Source organism: Nerophis lumbriciformis, linkage group LG28 (genome assembly GCF_033978685.3).
Source record: "Nerophis lumbriciformis linkage group LG28, RoL_Nlum_v2.1, whole genome shotgun sequence".
NCBI lineage: Eukaryota > Metazoa > Chordata > Actinopteri > Syngnathiformes > Syngnathidae > Nerophis > Nerophis lumbriciformis.
Window position 1 is genome coordinate 16,695,567 of NC_084575.2, and position 21,437 is coordinate 16,717,003.

A 21,437-nucleotide genomic window follows, 5' to 3' on the forward strand; every position below is an offset into this window, starting at 1 on the left:
TTTTCCCCTGTGTTAATGTTCGTTACTCCTATTTCCTGTCTCATCGTCTCCTAATCCACCCGGCTACTCTCAGACAAATTGCCTTCTTGACCTCTTTGATATTGGACACATTTTTTTTCATTCCAACCCACCACGACTCCAGCAGCGCAGCCTTTATCCCGCTCGCCTTATCCTACTTGGAAGCCATGACGCGCACTCCCTTTATATGGGGGTGATGACACTGCCTGCCTCAAATGAGAAATGGTGAGACTGGAATGGAAAAAGGGAGGGAGGTCAGGACGTCACCTCTTGTTAGCTGTTTGCGCAAGCCTTTAGCGACACATTGCCATCCACCTACTTGAAAAACTGTCTACTAAAATGGCTTTATATCATTTTCAATACATTTGGACAAGCATAATCATAAACATACTGTTTAATTAAGTCCCTGACACATATCATCTTGTTCCTATGGCTCTCTTGTATTGCATCACACCTAATGCTGCATTTTTTCCTGTAAGAATGTACAGTACCAAGTGACATGTCAATTATTCAAGATTGTGTGTGTGTTGTGTGTGTATTTTTGTAGATGGTGGTGGTCGCTGATGATGTTCATGAGTATGCAGCAGCACTAAAAGATACAGAGGAGAAGATTGCTCGATGCCCTGCCGGAGTAAGGCTCCTTATGTGTGCTTGGTGGGCAAATATGCAGTCCCTCAAGGAAATCACGCAAATTCAAACGCTCCTTGCAAATTATGTGCGACCTCACAACACTGTCCAATGCCGCAACTTACCCAAACATTTTAGCCAATCAAATTTGTCTAATAGCAAAGCTTATGTTGGTTTCGTGTAATAGACGAAGCAGGAACAACAACGTGTAACAATATATCAACTCTTTTTTGCTCAAATGGCACAATAGTTGCTTTGCCGTGTAGCTCAGACTTCCTTCCGGTTCAGTCTACGACTCTAAGCCTTCTGGGTAGGTTGGTTTATATAAACAGTTAGCAATATATATTTAAATAATTATTTAACCTTTCTTTATACAAAGTAAGACAATTAAGAACATACTTTAATTTGCAATACTGACCCAGCAAAGAGGCAGCATTTACATGTTACAGTTGTTGAAGTGTGATGATCATTTTTTATCGTCTCTCATTTACCAGCAAGAGTTAGTGCTATTGATAGCTCTCAACAGTTCACAAATGCGCTTAACGTGCAGGAGTAAATGTGTTGAACCATAAATGAATGTTTTTAAGATGGACAAACATTTTCCAAGCATAAATCATGCATTGAAAATGTCAGTAACTTGTGGACAACAGAGAAGTGGACAATAAGGAAGCATTTGGTGGTTTCTTTCTATAATTATAATTTTTGCTTTTGATAGTTAGGATGAATTAAAACAGTACAGTATCTTTTAAGTCTATGGTATAAAAAGAGTAAAAGATTAATACAATATTTGTTTTTCCAATTTTTGTTGAAATCCGGTGCCTTTTGAGGTTACAAGGAACACTAGCAAATTCATAAAATCATAAGTTATTTCAATGTTATTGAAAAAATAAATCCTCAAAACATTGCTGCATTTGCCGCACATTTAAAAAAAAGCAACAATTACATAAAAAGCCAGCGAAATCCTGGAGGAACTAAATATACCGCGTTTGCCCTTCTAATTTTGTGGTGTTGTTTTTGCAGAGAGCAGACATCATGGAGGAGCTACACAAAAGTCAGAAGGTGTTTGCTGAGAAGTTGAACCACCTGAGCAGGAGACTGGCCTGGATCAACGCCACCATCTACTCCAAGGTGAGTAGTGTGTTGTTTAAGAACACGGTAGATGATTAGCCTGCTGCTCTTGTGTTGTGCGTCTAGGAGAAGATGCTGGATGTCTACTGGCTGCTGTGTGTGTGTATACGCACCATCGAACACGCAGACAACACAGGATCATTGTTCGCCTTCACACCGGAGTTGTACCTCAATGTGGCCATGAACGCTTACAGCGCTCTGAAGAATTACTTCAGTCCATCCTGCAGCATGGACGAACTACCAGGTAACACCCTACGCTTCCCGTTTGTCACCTGTCAAACATCGCACGTGGCACTGCTGTAACAGTTTGTCCCGACAACACGTTGTTCCGGCAGGCTACGAAGAGACTTTGACTCAACTGGCAGCCATTCTCTCCAAACACTTTGCAGACCCACGCATTGTTGGAACAGGTGACGGAGTGTAAACAGGAAGTGTAACAGCATGTTCTTGATATTTCTGTCCTTTCATTCTGGTCAAAAGCTTCCCTTCTATGTTGTTTTATTAGCACGTGTAAAGTCAGCTTCTAAAGCATATTTATGACCAAGGCTGCCCGAAGGTTCATAGACCTTGAAATGAACTCACATGAGTGATGTGCCTGCAGATATCAAAGACTCTCTGATGCAGGCGCTCGCCAGCTACGTCTGCTACCCACAATCCCTCAGGGCGGTGGAGAGGATTCCCGAGGAGCAGTGAGTGTTGGCCAGATGGTTGTCAGGTGTGTTTAGTGACTTCTTGACGACGTCACCTTGTGGTGTGTTTCAGACGTGTCGCCATGATGAGGAACCTTTTGGCACCGTATGAGCAGAGACCTTGGGCTCAGACCAACTGGATCCTGGTCAGGCTCTGGAGGGTAAGCATCAGACTTCCTTCCAAATCGCATGTGAGAGCAGGACACGGATGATAATTCAAGGTGTGTGTTGTGTGCCTTGCAGGGCTGTGGTTTTGGATACAGGTACACTCGCCTGCCTCACCTGCTGAAGACCAAACCCGAAGACGCCAATCTTCCCAGCCTCCAGAGTATGTTCCCTACTGTGTTGCCATGATGACGATTGCTGTTCTTGATCAATAACCCTTAAAGTAATCCATTATGCCTCCTCCTCCCCTTAATTGGTGATTGATTTGATGAATTAGTAATGTTGTCATGACGATGCTACAGCTACTTCAAGAAACACACACACAAAGAGCACATAAGCACATACCTACTCAGTGGCCTAGTGGTTAGAGTGTCCGCCCTGAGATCGGTAGGTTGTGAGTTCAAACCCCCGGCCGAGTCATACCAGAGACTATAAAAATGGGACCCATTACCTCCCTGCTTGGCACTCAGTATCAAGGGTTGGAATTGGGGGTTAAATCACCAAAATTATTCCTGGGCACGGCCACTGCTGCTGCTCACTGCTCCCCTCACCTCCCAGGGAGTGAACAAGGGGATGGGTCAAATGCAGAGGACAAATTTCACCACACCTAGTGTGTGTGTGACAATCATTGGTACTTTAACTTTTAACTTTAAGTAGTTAAGTCAATGAGGCCGACTGCATGAGGTTTGTGTCTGTTTGATTTACAAGTAAAATGTATTCGCTTGTGTGAATATTCATTAACATTGTTGCTAATGCATGTTGTTGTTTACTGTTTTATTTCCTGGTGCTGCATGGTGATACTTGTATTCTCATTTGCATGCAATGCAGGGGACTTGTCCATTGCTAGCTTCCAGAGTAAGTCATTTTATTGTCATCCATCCGTTAGTTTCTTCTTTGCAGTCTTGTGATCCCAAAAGTGTTGAGCCCTTCTCTTGCTCCCTATCAACTTGCCCTGTGTGCCGCCATTCATCAAAGTCAGCTTTAGTTTCAAAACACTTTGGGCTTGAACTGGCTTCTTTGATTGCTCGCATAAGAAAAAAGCACATTGCAGTATAAGAAGTTGACCAAACAAAACATATGTAGCATTTTGTAAACCGTAGCACAAGTACAAAAAAAGTTGACCTGCTAGTACAAAACAATGTAAGAGGTGAGGAGGTTTTCCTGCTAACCAGCTTATGTGTGTCACAGTCTGAGGACATAGACGGCCTATTAGACTTGAGTCAACACTTGATTTTGTTAAACTGGGGCGGTATAGCTCGAATGGTAGAGTGGCCGTGCCAGCAACCTGAGGGTTCCAGGTTCGATCCCCGCTTCCTCCATCCTAGTCACTGCCATTGTGTCCTTGGGCAAGACACTTTACCCACCTGCTCCCAGTGCCACCCACACTGGTTTAAATGTAACTTAGATATTGGGTTTCACTTTGTAAAAGCGCTTTGAGTCACTAGAGAAAAGCGCTATGTAAATATAATTCACTTCACTTCTTCGTAAGCTGTCGAATTTGTCTCCTCAGTTATCCACCCTTTACCTCCCGACTTAACTGTGATAGTGTCCATCCCTGATCGATCATTCTGCTTTAGTTTGGGAACATGCTCAGGTGATCTGTCCTCTCCCGTCTGATTGGTTCAGAGCCGTGTCCCTCGTTGCTGCTGCAGAGACATATGGCCCAGCTGCTGAGCGCGGACAAGGACATGGCCGCCTCCTTCCTCAACAGCGTCCTCAACCAGCTCAACTGGGCTTTTTCTGAGTTCATCGGCATGATCCAGGAGGTGAGGTCACACCTGGTGATGGTCACTTTAACGATGTTGTCCCCTTACTGGTCCAATGATGGTATGCAGTACATTCAGACCCACCTGGGTTCTCCTCACCTTCTTGTCATTGTTCTTGCAGATCCAGCAAGCAGCCGAGCGTCCAGAGAGGAACTTTGTGGACACGCGTCAGCTAAAAGTAACCCATGTTACCGCACATTTATTGATATTTATTCTACTGAATGGAAAGACTGCATTTAAGACAGATGAAAAAAAAACACTTTTGATTTGCTTGTGCTCAATTACTTCTTGTACGCTCAAGGTGTGTGCGACCTGTTTCGACCTGTCCGTCAGCCTGCTGAGGGTCCTGGAGATGACGGTCACTCTGGTTCCAGAGATCTTTCTGGACTGGTCGCGTCCGTCTGCCGAGCTCCTGTTGCGCCGCCTGGCTCAGGTCAGTCAGATGACACAGTAATTCCCAAAGTAAGACAGTTGAAACGCCAAAGTTCATTTAGTGAAAAAACAATTAGACTAGACTCCTTTGTTTATTTATTTTATTATAACATTAGATAAACAAGTCTCCTTCTGTTTTCCAGCTACTGAACCAGGTGTTAAATAGAGTGACTGCAGAGAAAAACCTTTTTGACCGTGTTGTCAACTTGAGACTGCCAGGTACACGAACAGACATACACACACACACACACACACACACACACACACACACACACACACACACACACACACACACACACACACACACACAGGTGCCAATATAATGGTCTCAGTCTGTTGTCAATCAGGCTGTGCTTAAGGAATGTGTGCGTATGTGTTTCAGGTTTGGAGAGCGTTGATCACTACCCCATCCTGGTGGCCGTCACAGGCATCTTAGTTCGAGTCCTGGTGGATGGCGACCGTCAAGGGTGAGATGTGTTTTGAATTATATTTTTTTCTTACTTATAATTCTCCTGAAGTGTTGTTCAGGCATCTAAAACTCCTGTGATGGTTGTTGTTGTTGTAGGTGTGTGTGTGTGTGTGTGTGCGTGTGTGTGAATGTGTTAAATGTCAACCCCATGGAGCTCCAAGTCAGGCACTGGTCCATATTGGATTTCTGTCCAATTTTGTGACTAACTGTCATCCAGTCTGCCCTGAGCACGTGCTCCAACTGTTAATGCTTTCATTAACATGCCTGTCCTTCTACTGTCATCTGTTGACATGTGGAATGGTGACAAAAATATTAACGTAGTTTAAATGTGGGAAGTTTTAAAATTGTGTCGCTATGTAGGGACACTGACACACACACACACACACACACACACACACACACACACACACACACACACACACACACACACACACACACACGCTGGTTATCATGTGGAATGGGGACCAAGTTTTTGATCATCACTTGTGGGGACCACCCTTTCTACAGGTTGTGGAGGCATAAAAAAATGAGGTAAAATGGCCACTGCCCAGTTAGCTCATACACGTCTTTAAATCTCTGGATTGATGAAATAATGTGCTGATCATTCTTACTGGGGGACCCTGGGGAAAAAGAGTTAATATGGTTCATGGGGACCAAATTTAAATAATTTTGCATAATTCACACAAATTTGTACGTGACTACTGCGGACCATTAAAATAAATAAATAAATAAAAAAAGTTCAAATTAAATATGACATGATGCAAATGTTCAAATGTCTCACACTCAAACTAACCAGTAAACATGTTTTATGGGCCAAAGCTTAATAATCACTTAGGCATCTTCAGAATGGATCTGACTATCATTTAAAAAGGTTTCCCTTTAGGTGACCTGTTTTTTTGTCCCCACCGTCAGAGGTCCCCTAAAGGTGACTGTGTAAACAGAGTGATGTCCCCATTAAGTAAGCATTGCCAGATCACACACACACACACACACACACACACACACACACACACACACACACACACACACACACACACACACACACACACAACAGCCCGTTTCATGGGCACAGTGCTTTGACGGCATGCAGCATGGCGGCATTTCAGTTAGTACAAAATAAAGGCTTCAACAAGATGAGATGCACGCTGACATGAGCAATGACGTAAATGAAGACATAAGGAGAAACATAGGAGGTCTAGTCTTTCACATGGTCAGTTTTCCTAACCTTCATTTATTAAGACACAGCACCAAGCGTACGACTTTATTCTGGTGAATTAACACATGGTTAACTATGTTCCTCATGATATTTAGTGGAAGAGGATTTAATTGTTCTGCCTGTCACTATACATCGCTGGCATAGATAGATGAACAAAGGTACGTTATTTGTATTGAATAAAAAGTAATTCACGGACCATAATTTCCGGCAACACACGGCACATTAATGTGTATGGGATAAGAGAGGTGTATTGTCATAGTGTATGCTTGTCACACTTGCTGGGAGCTTTTGTGGCGTCGAATTTGAGAAGAACGTGTGTGCTTGTTATGTGTGACCGTGAAGCCAACTTGCTGCTCTCTCTCCTCCCGTCTCGTTTTTTTTTCTGGTCTTGTCTGCTCTTTGCTAAATATTCATAAAAAATCTTTGACAATACATTTTATACATGATCGCCTCTTTTTGTACATTACTGCTGATGATGTCATGGGTCCACTGTGTTGGACCTTTGACGAGCCAAAGTGAAGTGGTGAGGTTTGGATCAGAGAGTGCGCTCGCTGAGATGGACGATTGTTGCGTAGTGTAGTGCATGATGGGATACCACAGGAAGACTCTGTGTCCGTTAATGGACAGTGCGTGACCAGAAATTGTTCCAAAGAATAAGTGTGTCAGTATTGTTATGAGCAGAACATGAAGACAATTGAGAATAATTCAGCTCGTTGATACTGCACTTCTTCATCATTAGAATTACTAATATTGAACTTATTTTTTTACTTGCTAAACACGTCAAAGTAGGGTTTTTTTGGAGATCATTACAAAGGCATGAAATTAAGTTCTTGCTCCAGTGCTCCTCCTTTTAACACTCATTTATATTTGCTTTAGTCTCAACTTACTGTTTCATGGTATTTAATTGTGGATCTCTTTAGGACCGCTCAAATTATCTTTGGCTTCCCCGGCACTTGGTGAGCACACATAACTGGCATGCACGGTACACTTTGGGCTGATCGAAGTCCATCAAGGACTCTCCTTTGGACTCCCATCAGGATGCCCACATGTAATGTACTTATTGATCTGGACGAGAAGATTCATCAGCAACATGACTTTGCACACTGTGGCCGTCCCGCTGACTCAGCTCTGGCAGCAACGAGTAATGATCGAGTCTGTCTTCTTGAATCTACGTGTCCGTGTTTGTGTGCTAACGAGCTTCACTGTAATATCATATCTGTAAAGTTGTTGACTGTTAGTTGTTGTCACACTGGTGATGTGTGAGCAAAGCAGACTGAATGTTCTGATCCCGTCTGTCACCAAGCAGTCACAGGCACACCATTATTGCTGTTACCATGGCAGCGAGCTGCAGGGGGGCCAATGTTAATTACTCTAATTATTTTTGCTGCACTTTTTTCACGCTGAACATGTCCACTTACAAACACAAATTAACGATCCGGCCCCAAGCGCCAAACTGATTAGGCAGATATGGGCTTGTGGTGCACTGAACAGTCCGGAGTCTTGTTAATGTCAGAACGCAGCATACGTGCAGTCTGCTCTGCTAATAGGTTCTGCAGTGTTTGTTTGTAATCAGTTAGTGAGGCGGCGGTCCAGGACAACGCCACCTGCACCTGGACTAGCGCGTGCCGGCGTGGGCTGTAAAGGTTGGGATTAGTCGACATTTTTTGCATTAAAGCAGTGCCTCAGCTTTTTTCGGTAGTTGTACATTCCATAAAGTCAGGCGAAAACTGAAGCCTTTTTTCCAATAGCAAACAATGTGAATCCAATTAATCAATTCCAGGCACCCCAAATTTAAACACAGAACTCATTTTATAGAGAAGAATTATAGCTTTACATGCAGAAAACAATGCAATAAATACATAAATAACAAATGACATGGATATATTTTACATCGTAACATCGTTTTTACCTTTTATTGAAGACACGTTGGCAAAGATAGCAATGAGCAGAGAGGAAAGAGCGGGGTAGCAACAAGGATGCCACCTTTATAGGCCTGGACTGATAAAAGGGTCAATTAATCTCTCTCGAACGATAAATGAAAATTAACTCGATAACTTTGTTGGTATCGATAAATTTCCATGTCCTTGTGTTTGTTTCTTTGTCTGACGCTCCCAATCAGGGTACAATAAGGTTCACTCTTGTGCATCGCTCTTAGCACCAGAGTGCGTTTATTCCATCATTTATTCTATAGCACAACCCTCCTGTCAGCCACCGACAATCTTTGTCTCTGTGGGCGGAGGCGGAACCACTAGCTTAGATAGGATGCACGGACAGAGCCTTGCGATTTGCCAATTGCCAGTGAGAAGCACCGCAAAGCAACAGAAATTTGGAGAAAAACAATGATTGCAATGCCAAATGTTTGGTGTGGGAATATGTCAGCTTCAAACCCAATGAGCAAGATGAGCGCATTAACACGGACAAACGAGTAAGTATGCCAAATTTGTTGGAAAATGACGGCAACAAAAAAAATAAAAAAACATCCAACTTTGTTTTTCCAACTGGAAAAAACTGCACTTCAAGATGTTCAATATTTATTGAAGTACAATTTTTGCTGACAGAAATTAAGAGTCAAATTTAGTTTTAGGTTTGTGTAGTAATTTAGGATAATTAAAAAATCTTGACCTTTCGATTACAATTGTAAACAATGAGAAAAAAAAGTTTTTTGTGTTTGAAGGGGTAACTTATTAGTTATTACATGAATTAGTGCTTAATGTATAGACTAACGTATACAATAATGCTGAAAATAATATCGTTTATCTGCAATAATTTGTGGGAAAATTTACCGTTCAGTAAGTTTTCTTATTGGATCAACTTTGTACTTTCCTACAAATTCTTTCTTTAATTCAATAGTGTTTCTCACCTTCTTTGTCAAAGTGCTGGCAACTTACTTTGAAAAAAAAAGCAGTGAATATGGGCACTTAATGCGATGGAATACTACACGGGCAAACAAATAGTTTTGTTACGCGTAATGTTTGACTGCAGGATAACAGACACTGTAACCCAATCATATGAAAACGAAGGTACCACTACACTCATAGCATTTCTTCAAAGTTGGCAGGTCTGTACAGATTTTTATATTATGAACATTTTGTCACGTGTGCAAGCGACTATGTTGCAAAGTTCCACAGAGTTTTATGATTCTCATGTAGCAACAATAGTCGATTTGAGCACAGTCATCAGTGTGTCTTTCAGTGGTGATTAATACCTTAATAATCTCTGCGAGCTTCCTTTTCTCTCCACTCATCCCCACTCCCTCTACTTGCCTTTGCCTTAATGTACCTGCTCATATCTCTGTCCATTAGTGAGGGGGACTCCTCCTCCTCCTCCTCCTCCTCCTCCTCCTCCTCCTTCTCCTCTCCCTCCTCGTATGATGTAGTAGAAGAGCAATCCTTAAATTCCAACAATCTCACGGCTCGTCAGTGATCCAAAACACACACACACACACACACTGTTAATAGCCATGCTTCATTGGTCCATCACCCCCATGTCTGTGTCCACATCATAGCTATTAACGACGACCCCACCACACACTCACATAGCACCCCCGCGTAGCCCAGCGTGAAAATCAATGGTGCTAATTATTGTCCATTACTAGAGGCTGGAAGACAAGAGGAGCCGCTAGCAGTCAGTCCAGATTGGATTGTGGGCCTCGCTAATTAGCTTAGCAGCGCTCAAAGCCTCTTGTTGTCTTTGGCCGACATGAGCTCAGCCTGCTGGGATCTTTATTGCTTTATCTATCTCTTTATTGCTTTGTGCCGTGGCTGCTCAGCCCGCTCAATGGGGAGGATCCTTTTTCAGGATGTAGCCTGATCTCAGTGCGTCCGAAAGGCTTCCCCTTCACATGGTCACCAAATAGAGCACCGAGAACAGGATGGTATACCATAGTAAATATAATACAAGCGTTAGATCTATTCTTGCCCTTCAGTTTTGATACCAAAGTCGATTCAGAAACGGATACTTTATTGATTAATACAACTTATCGAACTACTAACACTTAAAATAGTCGAGTGCTCGTGTTGCTACTGGATGTGTTTCATCCCTCAGGTGTCATTTTCGCTGTCAGCCGACCTTTAATGGTGCACCAGTTTTTTTGGGAAAACGCCATCAGCCAATACTGACTCAGCACCTAGCCTGTCACCATACATCACACACGCACAGGAAAGAGAGGCTGCTATAAATCACAACAGCACAGCATGAAGCGGCTTCTGCTGTTAGTGTGCATGCAAATAATAAAAGGCGGCGGACACAGTAAACAAAGCATATCTTGTTTTGTCATGTGATGTGACGACATGCTAAAAGTGTGAGTACATACTTAATGATCAATCAGATCAAAGATATTCAATTAATATTGATAATGACATACACTTCTTTGGCCCCCGCCTCCCCATGAACTCATTGTAGTTGTGGTTGATGTCTCTATAATGGGAAGATGAGCATGTGATGGGTCATGGGACTTGTCACTTATGTTGTTGTGGCCATGAAGCACATTTCCTGTCTTGTCCTACTGTGTCCTGTTTCCATGGAAACAGGGGAGCAGAGCGACGGGTGGGCGGAGGACGCCAAGAGTCAGAATGAAGAGAAAGAACTCGCATTGATGGCGGATGAGTGGTGTGGCATGCAGACCATGTAGAGGTCATGCCCACGAACCTGAAAGGCATCACAGCAGGTTATGCTCTCCAAAAGGATGATGACATCAAGACTGACGTTGACATAAAGAAAAGTGAACTGCAGAAGGGCGTGTCCATGTTTGATTGATAGCAGTTGGATGAATGTGCTTTTGTTTGACATCAGATGAAGAGTGTCTCTTTCATTGATTGACAGCAGCTATGGGCATGTCCATGTTTGATTGAAACTGGCTGGATGGGTGTGTGTTTGTGGTTTAGTTAAGTGCTAATGTGTAGTAGTACCTCAACTTATGAGCTTATTTGTTCTCGTGACAGAGCTTTTAACTCAAAACACTTGTACCTCACATCAATGTCGCCCATTGAAATAAATTGAAATCAGTTTAATTGGTGCTTGGTCCCCCAAAACGGCAACATTTTTTACATACGACATGCCTTTTAAAAAGAAAAACTACAAAAACAATGCAATGGAATGTTGTACAAACAACTACAGTAGTTTTCTGAAGTAATGTAATGATACAAAATTTATCATGTAGAATAGACTTCTACGATATCTCTTTCGAACTGCTTCTCAAACACATCATCATGAGTTTCACCATATATTCATGGTCCCATTTCTGCCATTCATATATTATTTTAACATTCTGGGCTAGCCAGTATGGTGCAGACTAGCAAGTGCTATGCTCCAACTGCTTCACCAAGTTGGTTACAGGGTCTGTCATGTTTTTGACTCTTTTGTTTGGTTCAATGAATATTGTTCATTGTTATTCTCGGCACTGTCTTTGATACTCATTTTCGTTCTTCCTGTGGTTGGAAAAACTAAGTTATGTCGAAGTTGAGCTAAAAATAATGCCAGCAAATACCTGATGTTTTGGTCAGATCTACAGTTGGGCGATATGGCCTAAAATCTATATTGCAATATATTGCAGCCTTCTGCGATAACAATGTATACCACAATATATTATTTGGTATATATAAATAATAGAATCGTTTCAAAACAGGTTACAAAGAGCTGTAATTTGGCTGCTGACATACAGTGACATATTACATTAATTCCGGTAGTATTCCATCCATCCATCCATCTTCTTCCGCTTATCCGAGGTCGGGTCACGGGGGCAGCAGCCTAAGCAGGGAAGCCCAGACTTTCCTCTCCCCAGCCACTTCGTCCAGCTCCTCCCGGGGGATCCCGAGGCGTTTCCAGGCCAGCCGGGAGACATAGTCTTCCCAACGTGTCCTGGGTCTGCCCCGTGGCCTCCTACCGGTTGGACGTGCCCTAAACACCTCCCGAGGGAGGCGTTCGGGTGGCATCCTGACCAGATGCCCGACCCACCTCATCTGGCTCCTCTCGATGTGGAGGAGCAGTGACTTTACTTTGAGCTCCCCCCGGATGGCAGAGCTTCTCACCTTATCTCTAAGGGAGAGCCCCGCCACCTGGCGGAGGAAACTCATTTCGGCCGCCTGTACCCGTGATCTTGTCCTTTCAGTCATAACCCAAAGCTCATGACCATAGGTGAGGATGGGAACGTTGATCGACCGGTAAATTGAGAGCTTTGCCTTCCGGCTCAGCTCCTTCTTCACCACAACGGATCGATACAGCGTCCGCATTAAAGTTAAAGTACCAATGATTGTCACACACACACTAGGTGTGGCGAAATTATTCTCTGCATTTGACCCATCACCCTTGATCACCCCCTGGGAGGTGAGGGGAGCAGTGGGCAGCAGCGTTGGCTGCGCCCGGGAATCATTTTGGTGATTTAACCCCCAATTCCAACCCTTGATGCTGAGTGCCAAGCAGGGAGGTAATGGGTCCCATTTTTATAGTCTTTGGTATGACTCGGCCGGGATTTGAACTCCCAACCTACCGATCTCAGGACGGACACTCTAACCACTAGGCCACTGAGTAGGTACTGAAGATGCCGCACCGATCCGCCTGTCGATCTCCCGATCCACTTTTCCCTCACTCGTGAACAAGACTCCTAGGTACTTGAACTCCTCCACTTGGGGCAGGGTCTCCTCCCCAACCCGGAGATGGCACTCCACCCTTTTCCGGGCGAGAACCATGGACTCGGACTTGGAGGTGCTGATTCTCATCCCAGTCGCTTCACACTCGGCTGCGAACCGATCCAGTGAGAGCTGAAGATCCTGGCCAGATGAAGCCATCAGGACCACATAATCTGCAAAAAGCAGAGACCTAATCCTGCAGCCACCAAACCGGATCCCCTCAACGCCTTGACTGCGCCTAGAAATTCTGTCCATAAAAGTTATGAACAGAATCGGTGACAAAGGGCAGCATTGGCAGAGTCCAACCCTCACTGGAAACATGTCCGACTTACTGCCGGCAATGCGGACCAAGCTCTGACACTGATCGTACAGGGAGCGGACAGCCACAATCAGACAGTCCGATACCCCATACTCTCTGAGCACTCCCCACAGGACCTCCCGAGGGACACGGTCAAATGCCTTCTCCAAGTCCACAAAGCACATGTAGACTGGTTGGGCAAACTCCCATGCACCCTCAAGGACCCTGCCGAGAGTATAGAACTGGTCCGCAGTTCCACGACCAGGACGAAAACCACACTGTTCCTCCTGAATCCAAGGTTCGACTATCCGGTAGTATTATTTTCTCAAAACTATTACTACCGGTAATCTATTTGGTAATTTACTGTTATTATCTGGTTTATTTATGGTGTAACTTGGTTCTACCTACACTCCTGTTAAACTGTAATGAACACTTATTATTCTGTTCGGATACTTTACATTAGTTTTGAGCGTTACTACAAATTTGGGTATTGGTCCAATAACAAATAGTTACAGGGGCAGTATTGATCATACCAATGCTGGTACTGATACTTGAAATTTCCAAGATCATTGAATGATTACATTTTTTATCACAATTATAATCTGACAAAAAATGCAGGATGGCAGTGTAACAATATCAATTACATTAAATGATAGGTTGATTGGCAACACTAAATTGTCCCTAGTGTGTGAATGTTGTCTGTTTATCTGTGTTGGCCCTGTGATGAGGTGGCGACTTGTCCAGGGTGTACACCGCCTTCTGCCCAAATGCAGCTGGGATAGGCTCCAGCTACCCCAGCGACCCGAGAGGGACAAGCGGTAGAAAATGGATGGCTGGGTAAACAATAAAAACAAAAGATTTTTTGGACAGTAAAAAAATATTAATCTAACCACTGTGGTGTTGACTTAATACTATACTACTTTGTATCGTTACTGTTGATATTTGTATCAATTTGGCCACTTTGTTTACCCTTCGAGCCCTAGCTTGTGGCTAGCATATCTTCCTACAGTTTGTAGTGTTGCATATTTAGCTATTCCTCGTCCCTTAGGCACGATATTTGTAAGAAACGTTTATTTGCCGCCATGGTAGCAAGGATTATGGACTTATAAGTGGCCTTGTAGTAGACACTTCAATATGTATCCTAAATACACTGTGTACTTAGTTCCTAACAATGCTAGTTTTTACAGTGTAGTGCTGCCCCAAAGTCATTCCGGTCGTTGCACTCATACAAAAAAGACAATCACATGTTTGTTCTCTAATTTTTTAAATTGCAACCACTTGAGCTCGCCTCTCCCAAGATGGCAATGATTGATGCTGGTTGGGGTGGATCCCTGCTAACTCACCATTTGGGGTGGGTTGAGAGGAACATCATTTCCTTTAAGTGTGCCACTACCGTAATGAATCTGGGACAGCATTACACTGTCAAGAATTGCTCACTCAGGCACTAAGTGCCAAGTGCATACGGTATATTTATTGTCCATGGCTGCATACTCACCATTTTGCCTACTTATGTTACTACTGAGGACATGATGGCGTCGGGCACACGCAGCAACTTCTATTAATAGTGTGTCTTCCTGGAAACCTGATGAAGACTTTGGGTGTTGGCGAACAGAGACGTGCATGTGATCATGTGATCAGGCCTCAAGCTGCAGCACGTCACCTGACTTGACGTGTTGAAAAAGTGTAGTGACTGTGTGTACTCATATTTACTCTCTTAACTGGTGAATATTTGATGAGATGGATTTTAGCGAGCAGCGTCTGGCTGATGGAGAATAAAAAGGTTTTTAGGCTCCGTGAAGATATCACATTAACCCTTTAAATGTCTTTGTATGATACATATGACATCGGATGACATCAGCATACAGATGAATTATAACGTTTATAGTTTATTAAAATAGTTGGGGTGTTCTGATCAGACTTAGACTTCCTTTATTGTCATTCAAATTGGAACTTTACAGTACAGATAAGGGTTTTATGTTGCCGATTCCCATATCATCATCCATCATATCGGAATACAGACGCCGTTCATATGTATTAATTGTAAACATTTTTTTTTTAATTATGTTGAGTTCAACTGACCGTTCAACAATATCAACACAATATTTACACTAGTTACTCCTTTTCTTTTATTACATACAATTGTTAGAGCAAAACAAAGTCAATGGTTCACAATAACTGAACAAAATCCAAAACTTCTATCCATCTATCCATTTTCTACAGCTTGTCTCTCTCGGAGTCGCCGGGGGTGCTGGAGCCTCTACTACTTTTTTTAAATAATTTGTTTTTTGCCCTCAAAAGTCCTCATGTGTCCAGGCAATTATTCTTTGTTTGTAAACATACACAAAAACAAAACAAATAATACAACAAAATAGTTTGAGAAAATGAAAATATCGGTATTGGTATTAGTATTGATCATATACTGATAATACACTTGGTATAGAAACCACCAATGTATGGATCGATCGGCCGTCTTTTATGTGTCATGTATTGGCTGAGACAAAGCTGACATACCAACAGTTGTTATTTTTTGCTATTAGCTGCTTTATTGGCTGCTTACATGGTTCCAGCTACACTTCTTAACATTTACAAAGCACTTACTGTAGTTCTTTGTGTTGTTTAAAGCTAGCTTAGCAAATAGCTTAGCTATTAGCATGTCTACTCCTGGCTTGCTCTCTGTGTGTAACATGTTTAGCCTCATGTAACATGTTTAGCCTCATCCTGTGATAATGATTAAGACACTGAGGATGCGGTGTATTTGCTGTAATTGAAGTGAGTATTATTAGCTGTATGGAGACACATAATTAGCTGCTAGCAGCTTGACAGCTGGGGGACTGAAAATAGTTACATTGTCAGCCAGAGGGGATTGCCGTTTGAGATCGGCAATAATTGGCAATGGGCTACCATGTACTTTTTCCCTCAAATCAGCTGACCCTAATTGGCACATACCTATTTTTGAGTTATTTTGTGTATATCTCAAGATACAACATGGAATACATGGCTCAGCCATATCTCGATTATTGCGATGTGCCGTCGGAGTGACACAAAAAAGTTGTTTATCATTTGCAGCACAATTTGACTGGTGTACAAACAGCAATAGTACAAAAACAATAACAACTAAAGTGTAAACGGGATTTTAACCAGCCACTCGCTGGAGGAGTGCCCCCTGGATGACATGTGAAAGGGTTGTGTTAGATGAAAAAATGATTCTCTGGCATGTTGAAAAATACATACATAACACTGTTTAGTGAGTAGTTAGAATTAAATGACAATATAGATTTTTCCCATGTTTATGTTACTGTCTCTTTAAGAGAAGGTGTCTCTTGTGCACATCACAGATGAGCACTGATGCAGGATTAGTTATTTGCTTTTTCGAAAAACTTACTTTAGAATATTCCTGTAAGTAAAATACAAGGGCTGTGAAATAAAACTACTTACCGTATATTATTCTTTACCTCAGAGTCCTGTGGAGGTTTTCAGCATAGGATTTTTGGGATATAGTCTCACACACAAGTGACTCAACTCACGAAAATAGGTTTATAGCAATAAAAAAATAACGTGGCGATATCAGTTAATAGTATCATATGGTGAAATACTGTGATAGCCCAATATCATCATCCTCATAATTGTGACAATGTGAAATATGGTCTGTGTTGTTATTGTCAAGCGTGCTCTCCTACTAAAATAATAATAAGTGAAGGGACATCCATAGCACTTTATTAGGACACAAAGACAGACAGACAGGAAGTGGAGGTAGTGCAGGAAAGATGCAGTGAGTACAGTGAAAACCATCCAAACAGACAAAAACTCTTCTTCATTTATTTATGTCCCCCTTGTGCTCCTCCGGTAATGCAAGTTGCTTTTGACAATCAAAGCTGAGCCTTCAGGAGCTTCTATTTTTACTAAAAGCTTCTCTACTCTACAACATTCAATGTGGTGACACATTGTGTGTGTGTGTGTGTGTGTGTGTGTGTGTGTGTGTGTGTGTGTGTGTGTGTGTGTGTGTGTGTGTGTGTGTGTGTGTGTGTGTGTGTGTGTGCGACAGGAAAGTATCAGCAGCAATGTTTCTTAAAGGTACACGCTGGTTGTAAAGGTTTAAAGGTCCGTGTCTCCCCACCATGACTTGTTTGTGTGGCCATCTTTGGTGTTGCATCCCGTCACAGTGCAATGGGTCTTGGCTGGATAAACAGTCAAAAGGCAAAGCAAAGGTGCTGCTTGTGTTCAGGTGACACAGAGGTCGTGATGGTGGAGGTGTCTCGGGGGAAGGGTGCAGGGGGGGTTGGCGGCATTGCAGGGATAGGAGTGTATTTCATTGTGAGTTCTGTTGCTATGGCAGCATAAGCGGCGTGTCTGGGTACACGTCAGGCTTTGGGTGTTGCTCAGGTTCGAGTAGCAAACCCGGCCCCACATGTCCTTGCCCCACCCCCACCTTGAGCCTGCCATTTTTCTGCTCTTTGATTGGCTCCAGAAACACCACATGTTTGTTGGTACTCACCTTGCGGCCCGGGCCCTCAGTGGTAGCGGGCGGGGTGGGACTCAGGATGGAGGACTGGGCGCTCTCTGGCCCGGCCACGTTTGAAGTGGCGGGGTGTGCCGCCTTGTTGCAGGGGGAGCATCGGCAGGGTGTCGTGTAGAGGTACATGAGCACCAGAAACAGGCTGACCACGCAGCCCAGCAAGGTGGTGTATCCGGTCTTAAAAGAGTCGTGAGGCTCACTGGAATCATGCGCCACCACTGTCACATTGACTTCATGCGTCTGATTGCGCTGATGCTCTGGGTCCAAAGCCATGCACCAATAGATCCCAGAGTCCTCCGCTCGGGTCGCCATTATCTCCAGGCTGCCATTTGCAAACATCTTCAGTGAGCCGGTTTTTCCCGGCGGCGCCACGTACTCCTGTTTAGGAGTAACCCAGAAGAATGTGAAATTTTTTCCGGTCTGGTTGGTGGAGCAGTGGAGCAGCGCCGCTTTCCCTTCGCTTACAGCAACACTGCTCTGCTGTTCTCTGAGTGGTGCTGTAATGGCAGTCAAGTTGCACCGTTGGAAGAAGCCATCGTGCTGGAAGAAGCGCACTGTGCCTTGATGCATCTCGTAAACCTGGCAAATGAGATCCTTTCGGAAGTCTGTCACAGACGCAAAGCCTCTCTCCTCCCAGAGACGGAACATTCCGTACATGGCACAGTCGCACTCTAGCCGGTTACTGTGAAGGTAGAGTCCTTGCTGGAGCCTGCTGGGGAGGCTCGATATGTACTCCAAGGGTAGCTTGCGCAGGTGGTTTGAGGACAGGTCCAGTATGGCCAACTGAAGGTGCCTGTGATCCTGGATGGAGAAGAAAGGGAAGTCTGTGAGTTGGTTGTGGCTGAGGTAGACCCTGCGGAGGCTGCCCAGTCCTGCCAGGGCGCCACTCTCTACCTTATCTATCTGGTTGTTGAAGAGCAGCAGCTCCTCCAGTCCTGGAAGGTCCTGAAAGTAGTGAAGCTCCAGTGCCTGCAGCTGATTGGACGATAGGTCCAGGTGTCGCAATAGGACTCCAGAAGAGTTATCAAATGTGCCTGGCTGGACAGTTGTCAGCTGGTTGTGTGTCAAGCGTAATGTCTGCAGACGAAACAGCCCTTCAAAGCTACCCTGCCTTAGCTGAAGCAAGCGGTTATGGCTTAGGTCCAAAGTGACGACAAAACCGGGAATATCTACTGGGACTTGCTCCAGACCCAGCCCGGTGCAGCTCAGAATATCAGCTGCACACAGGCATCTGCCTGCATGGGAGGAGTTGTGCCCCAACTGGCAGATGCCGGTCTGGATGGACACGACCTGCTGTAGACACCCGAACAAAACCAGGAAAGACTTCCACGATGTTGTCAGATGAGCTGACATGATGCCCCCGGGACCACAGGTCCGCTTCCTTTCACTGCACACTCATTTCCACATTCTTCATCTCTAAAACAAACAGTGCATACTTCACTTTTTTCTGGCACCAGACACGACCCACATGAGCCATGCGCTGGTTCCACCAGGGTGCAAGCTTAAATCCTCTCCCAGTCCCTCATGCTTCCCGACACCACAAACACTCAACTCAGCGTGTGAGCGTGCTGTCAGCTCATGTAGAACTTGCTGTTAACATCCTGTTGGCAGCGCCGCAGCCATCTGGACCGCTCAGAACGGAGCCCGCTGATGTAGACGGCAGAAAGCGGCGTTTAGTGAAAGAGTGACGATAGACATGAGACTTAAAGATGTAGTAAATAGTTGAGAGCAACTGAAAAAAACGTCTCACTCACTTCAGTCGTGCGTTGCTGTCATCTTCCAGCCCAAGTGGTCTATGCCAACAGTGCCGCTCGTCCCTGTGTGTCTGCTTCCTCTTGCTGGGAGCATGTTTGTGTTTGGGAAATCTCCGCGCCCACCCAGTGCCGACATCACATGTTCTCGGACGTCAGCGGCCACACTCTCCTGCTGCTGCTGCCGACGCTCCACACAAACACATTGGAGCAGCAGGATGCTTCCAGATGTGTGCTTGCACTCAGCTCCTCCCCGTGCTCCTCCGCCTCTTTCTCTCTCTCTGAGCCCTCCTTCCATCCATGTCTGCTTTTTCCTCTCTGTGTCTTCTACTCCTCCTCTTGTAGTTTTTCTTCTGGTAGCAGTGGCACAGTTTGCTGCAAGGTTAAATTGACACACAAGTAGCTTGACTTAGCACTCCTCTTCATGTACAGTTTGGATCTATTTTATAAGATACACACGTCTTCATGGTGAAGTGAAGCTGAGTTGTGTAACCATGGGGACGGTGACATCTTTTCTGAACATCAATAAAGTTCAAATGCCATAGGCTTCTGCCTAAATTAATACAAACCATTTAACTCAGTCGCTCTAAACACCAGCAACACAACACTTCCGCATCACACTCCCGTGCAACGCATTAGAACCCTGGATTTTGGAATATCAACATTACAACACAAGCAGGTGTTATGCTACCTTCATTTTTCTCGATTCTTACATCACAACTACACTAATTATTCTTGCATGTAGGATTCACTACAGTAGCAAACACACTTGTGTATCAATAATGGAACGTATGCACTAATAGGAGAACTGCACTTTTTTCCCCACAATATTTCACAATCATGAAAAACATGACGATGGATGCTTTTTTTCCTCCTAATGCATTCTAACTTAAATAAATAAATAAACACAAAAGTCTGCTTACAACAGAGTCACTGGGAGGTCCTCTATTCCTCCCATTAATCTCTCTAACAAAAACCATCCAAAAAGCGCCAACAATACTCCCTTTACATTTTGTGACTTGAATATTAACCAACTATTAGTGATATTGTTAATATAAGCGCGAACGCAGACAAAGCGGCACCGTGGTCAGAGGGAGGTAACAATTTGTGGTGTGTATTGACATCAGTGGCTGCTTTCACGCTTCTGAGCTTGCAAAAGTTTATTGTAGCTCATAAATAATGCCTCTCGCCTTAAGAGTAGAAAGATGTAGACATAATCTGGCGAGTTGGCATCCAATTTAGATCCAGAAATGGCGAGAAAGACATGAAAAGACTTGGTGCCACCCCCCTTTTTTCTTCTCGAGGATTATGAGTATTCTTCATCTAAATGGGAAAATATGAACATCCTTGCAGTCCGCATCCTAAGGACAGCAGACATTGTACAGTAAGTGGTGTTTATTATGTGTGTTGCCTCATGAAGTCAGTGAGTAATAAGTAATCAGTGATGTTGTTGAAGGAAAAAGCGAACAGTGTGATGTATTTTTTAAATTATTGTGCCGTTTATGCTTAAAATTATTGAAATGTGTAAATATGACATGTTCTTATGAATGTGCCTGTTACTACATTACATATATACTCAAACCATGTATATGAAACTTTAATGGAGGTGTTTGGATGTTTTTTAGAGCGCTTTATAGGCAGAATACAGCAACTCCCATTGGCTCCATTGTAAGCAGACTCCTTCTCATTCAATGCGTTTTCTCTATTTTCATGGTGGCTATTTTGAAGAAACTAGAATATAA

At 43.7% G+C, this 21,437-nt stretch overlaps 2 protein-coding genes across 5 annotated transcripts in view; one reads left to right on the forward strand and one right to left on the reverse strand.

Moving 5' to 3' along the window:
- The window catches only part of rnf123 (ring finger protein 123), a 67,204-nt gene that overhangs the window by 33,296 nt on the left and 12,471 nt on the right, over positions 1-21,437 (forward strand). The window contains exons 25-37 of one of the 2 annotated variants that reach the window (XM_061923756.2): positions 566-649; positions 1,666-1,773; positions 1,840-2,017; positions 2,109-2,183; positions 2,375-2,462; positions 2,536-2,623; positions 2,706-2,790; positions 3,456-3,482; positions 4,254-4,393; positions 4,515-4,571; positions 4,695-4,826; positions 4,969-5,044; positions 5,208-5,292. In XM_061923756.2, coding sequence (XP_061779740.2) covers positions 566-649; positions 1,666-1,773; positions 1,840-2,017; positions 2,109-2,183; positions 2,375-2,462; positions 2,536-2,623; positions 2,706-2,790; positions 3,456-3,482; positions 4,254-4,393; positions 4,515-4,571; positions 4,695-4,826; positions 4,969-5,044; positions 5,208-5,292 — 1,223 coding nt within the window. The remainder of the gene's footprint in view (positions 1-565; positions 650-1,665; positions 1,774-1,839; positions 2,018-2,108; positions 2,184-2,374; positions 2,463-2,535; positions 2,624-2,705; positions 2,791-3,455; positions 3,483-4,253; positions 4,394-4,514; positions 4,572-4,694; positions 4,827-4,968; positions 5,045-5,207; positions 5,293-21,437) is intronic. The other variant, XM_061923758.2, reaches the window with a different exon arrangement.
- amigo3 (adhesion molecule with Ig-like domain 3) lies at positions 9,879-19,936 on the reverse strand. Of its 3 annotated transcripts, none has more exons than XM_061923761.2 (3): positions 19,699-19,936; positions 17,924-19,591; positions 9,879-11,157 (listed from the first exon to the last, which is right to left on the reverse strand). In XM_061923761.2, the coding sequence occupies exons 2-3, from the start codon at positions 19,295-19,297 to the stop codon at positions 11,077-11,079; spliced, it is 1,455 nt and encodes a 484-aa protein (XP_061779745.2). In that variant the 5' UTR covers positions 19,298-19,591; positions 19,699-19,936; the 3' UTR covers positions 9,879-11,076. The 3 variants fall into 3 exon arrangements, with proteins under 3 accessions (XP_061779745.2, XP_061779746.2, XP_061779744.2); XM_061923762.2 differs by lacking the exon at positions 9,879-11,157 and having other exon boundaries at positions 17,234-18,745; positions 18,839-19,591; XM_061923760.2 differs by lacking the exon at positions 9,879-11,157 and having other exon boundaries at positions 17,234-19,591.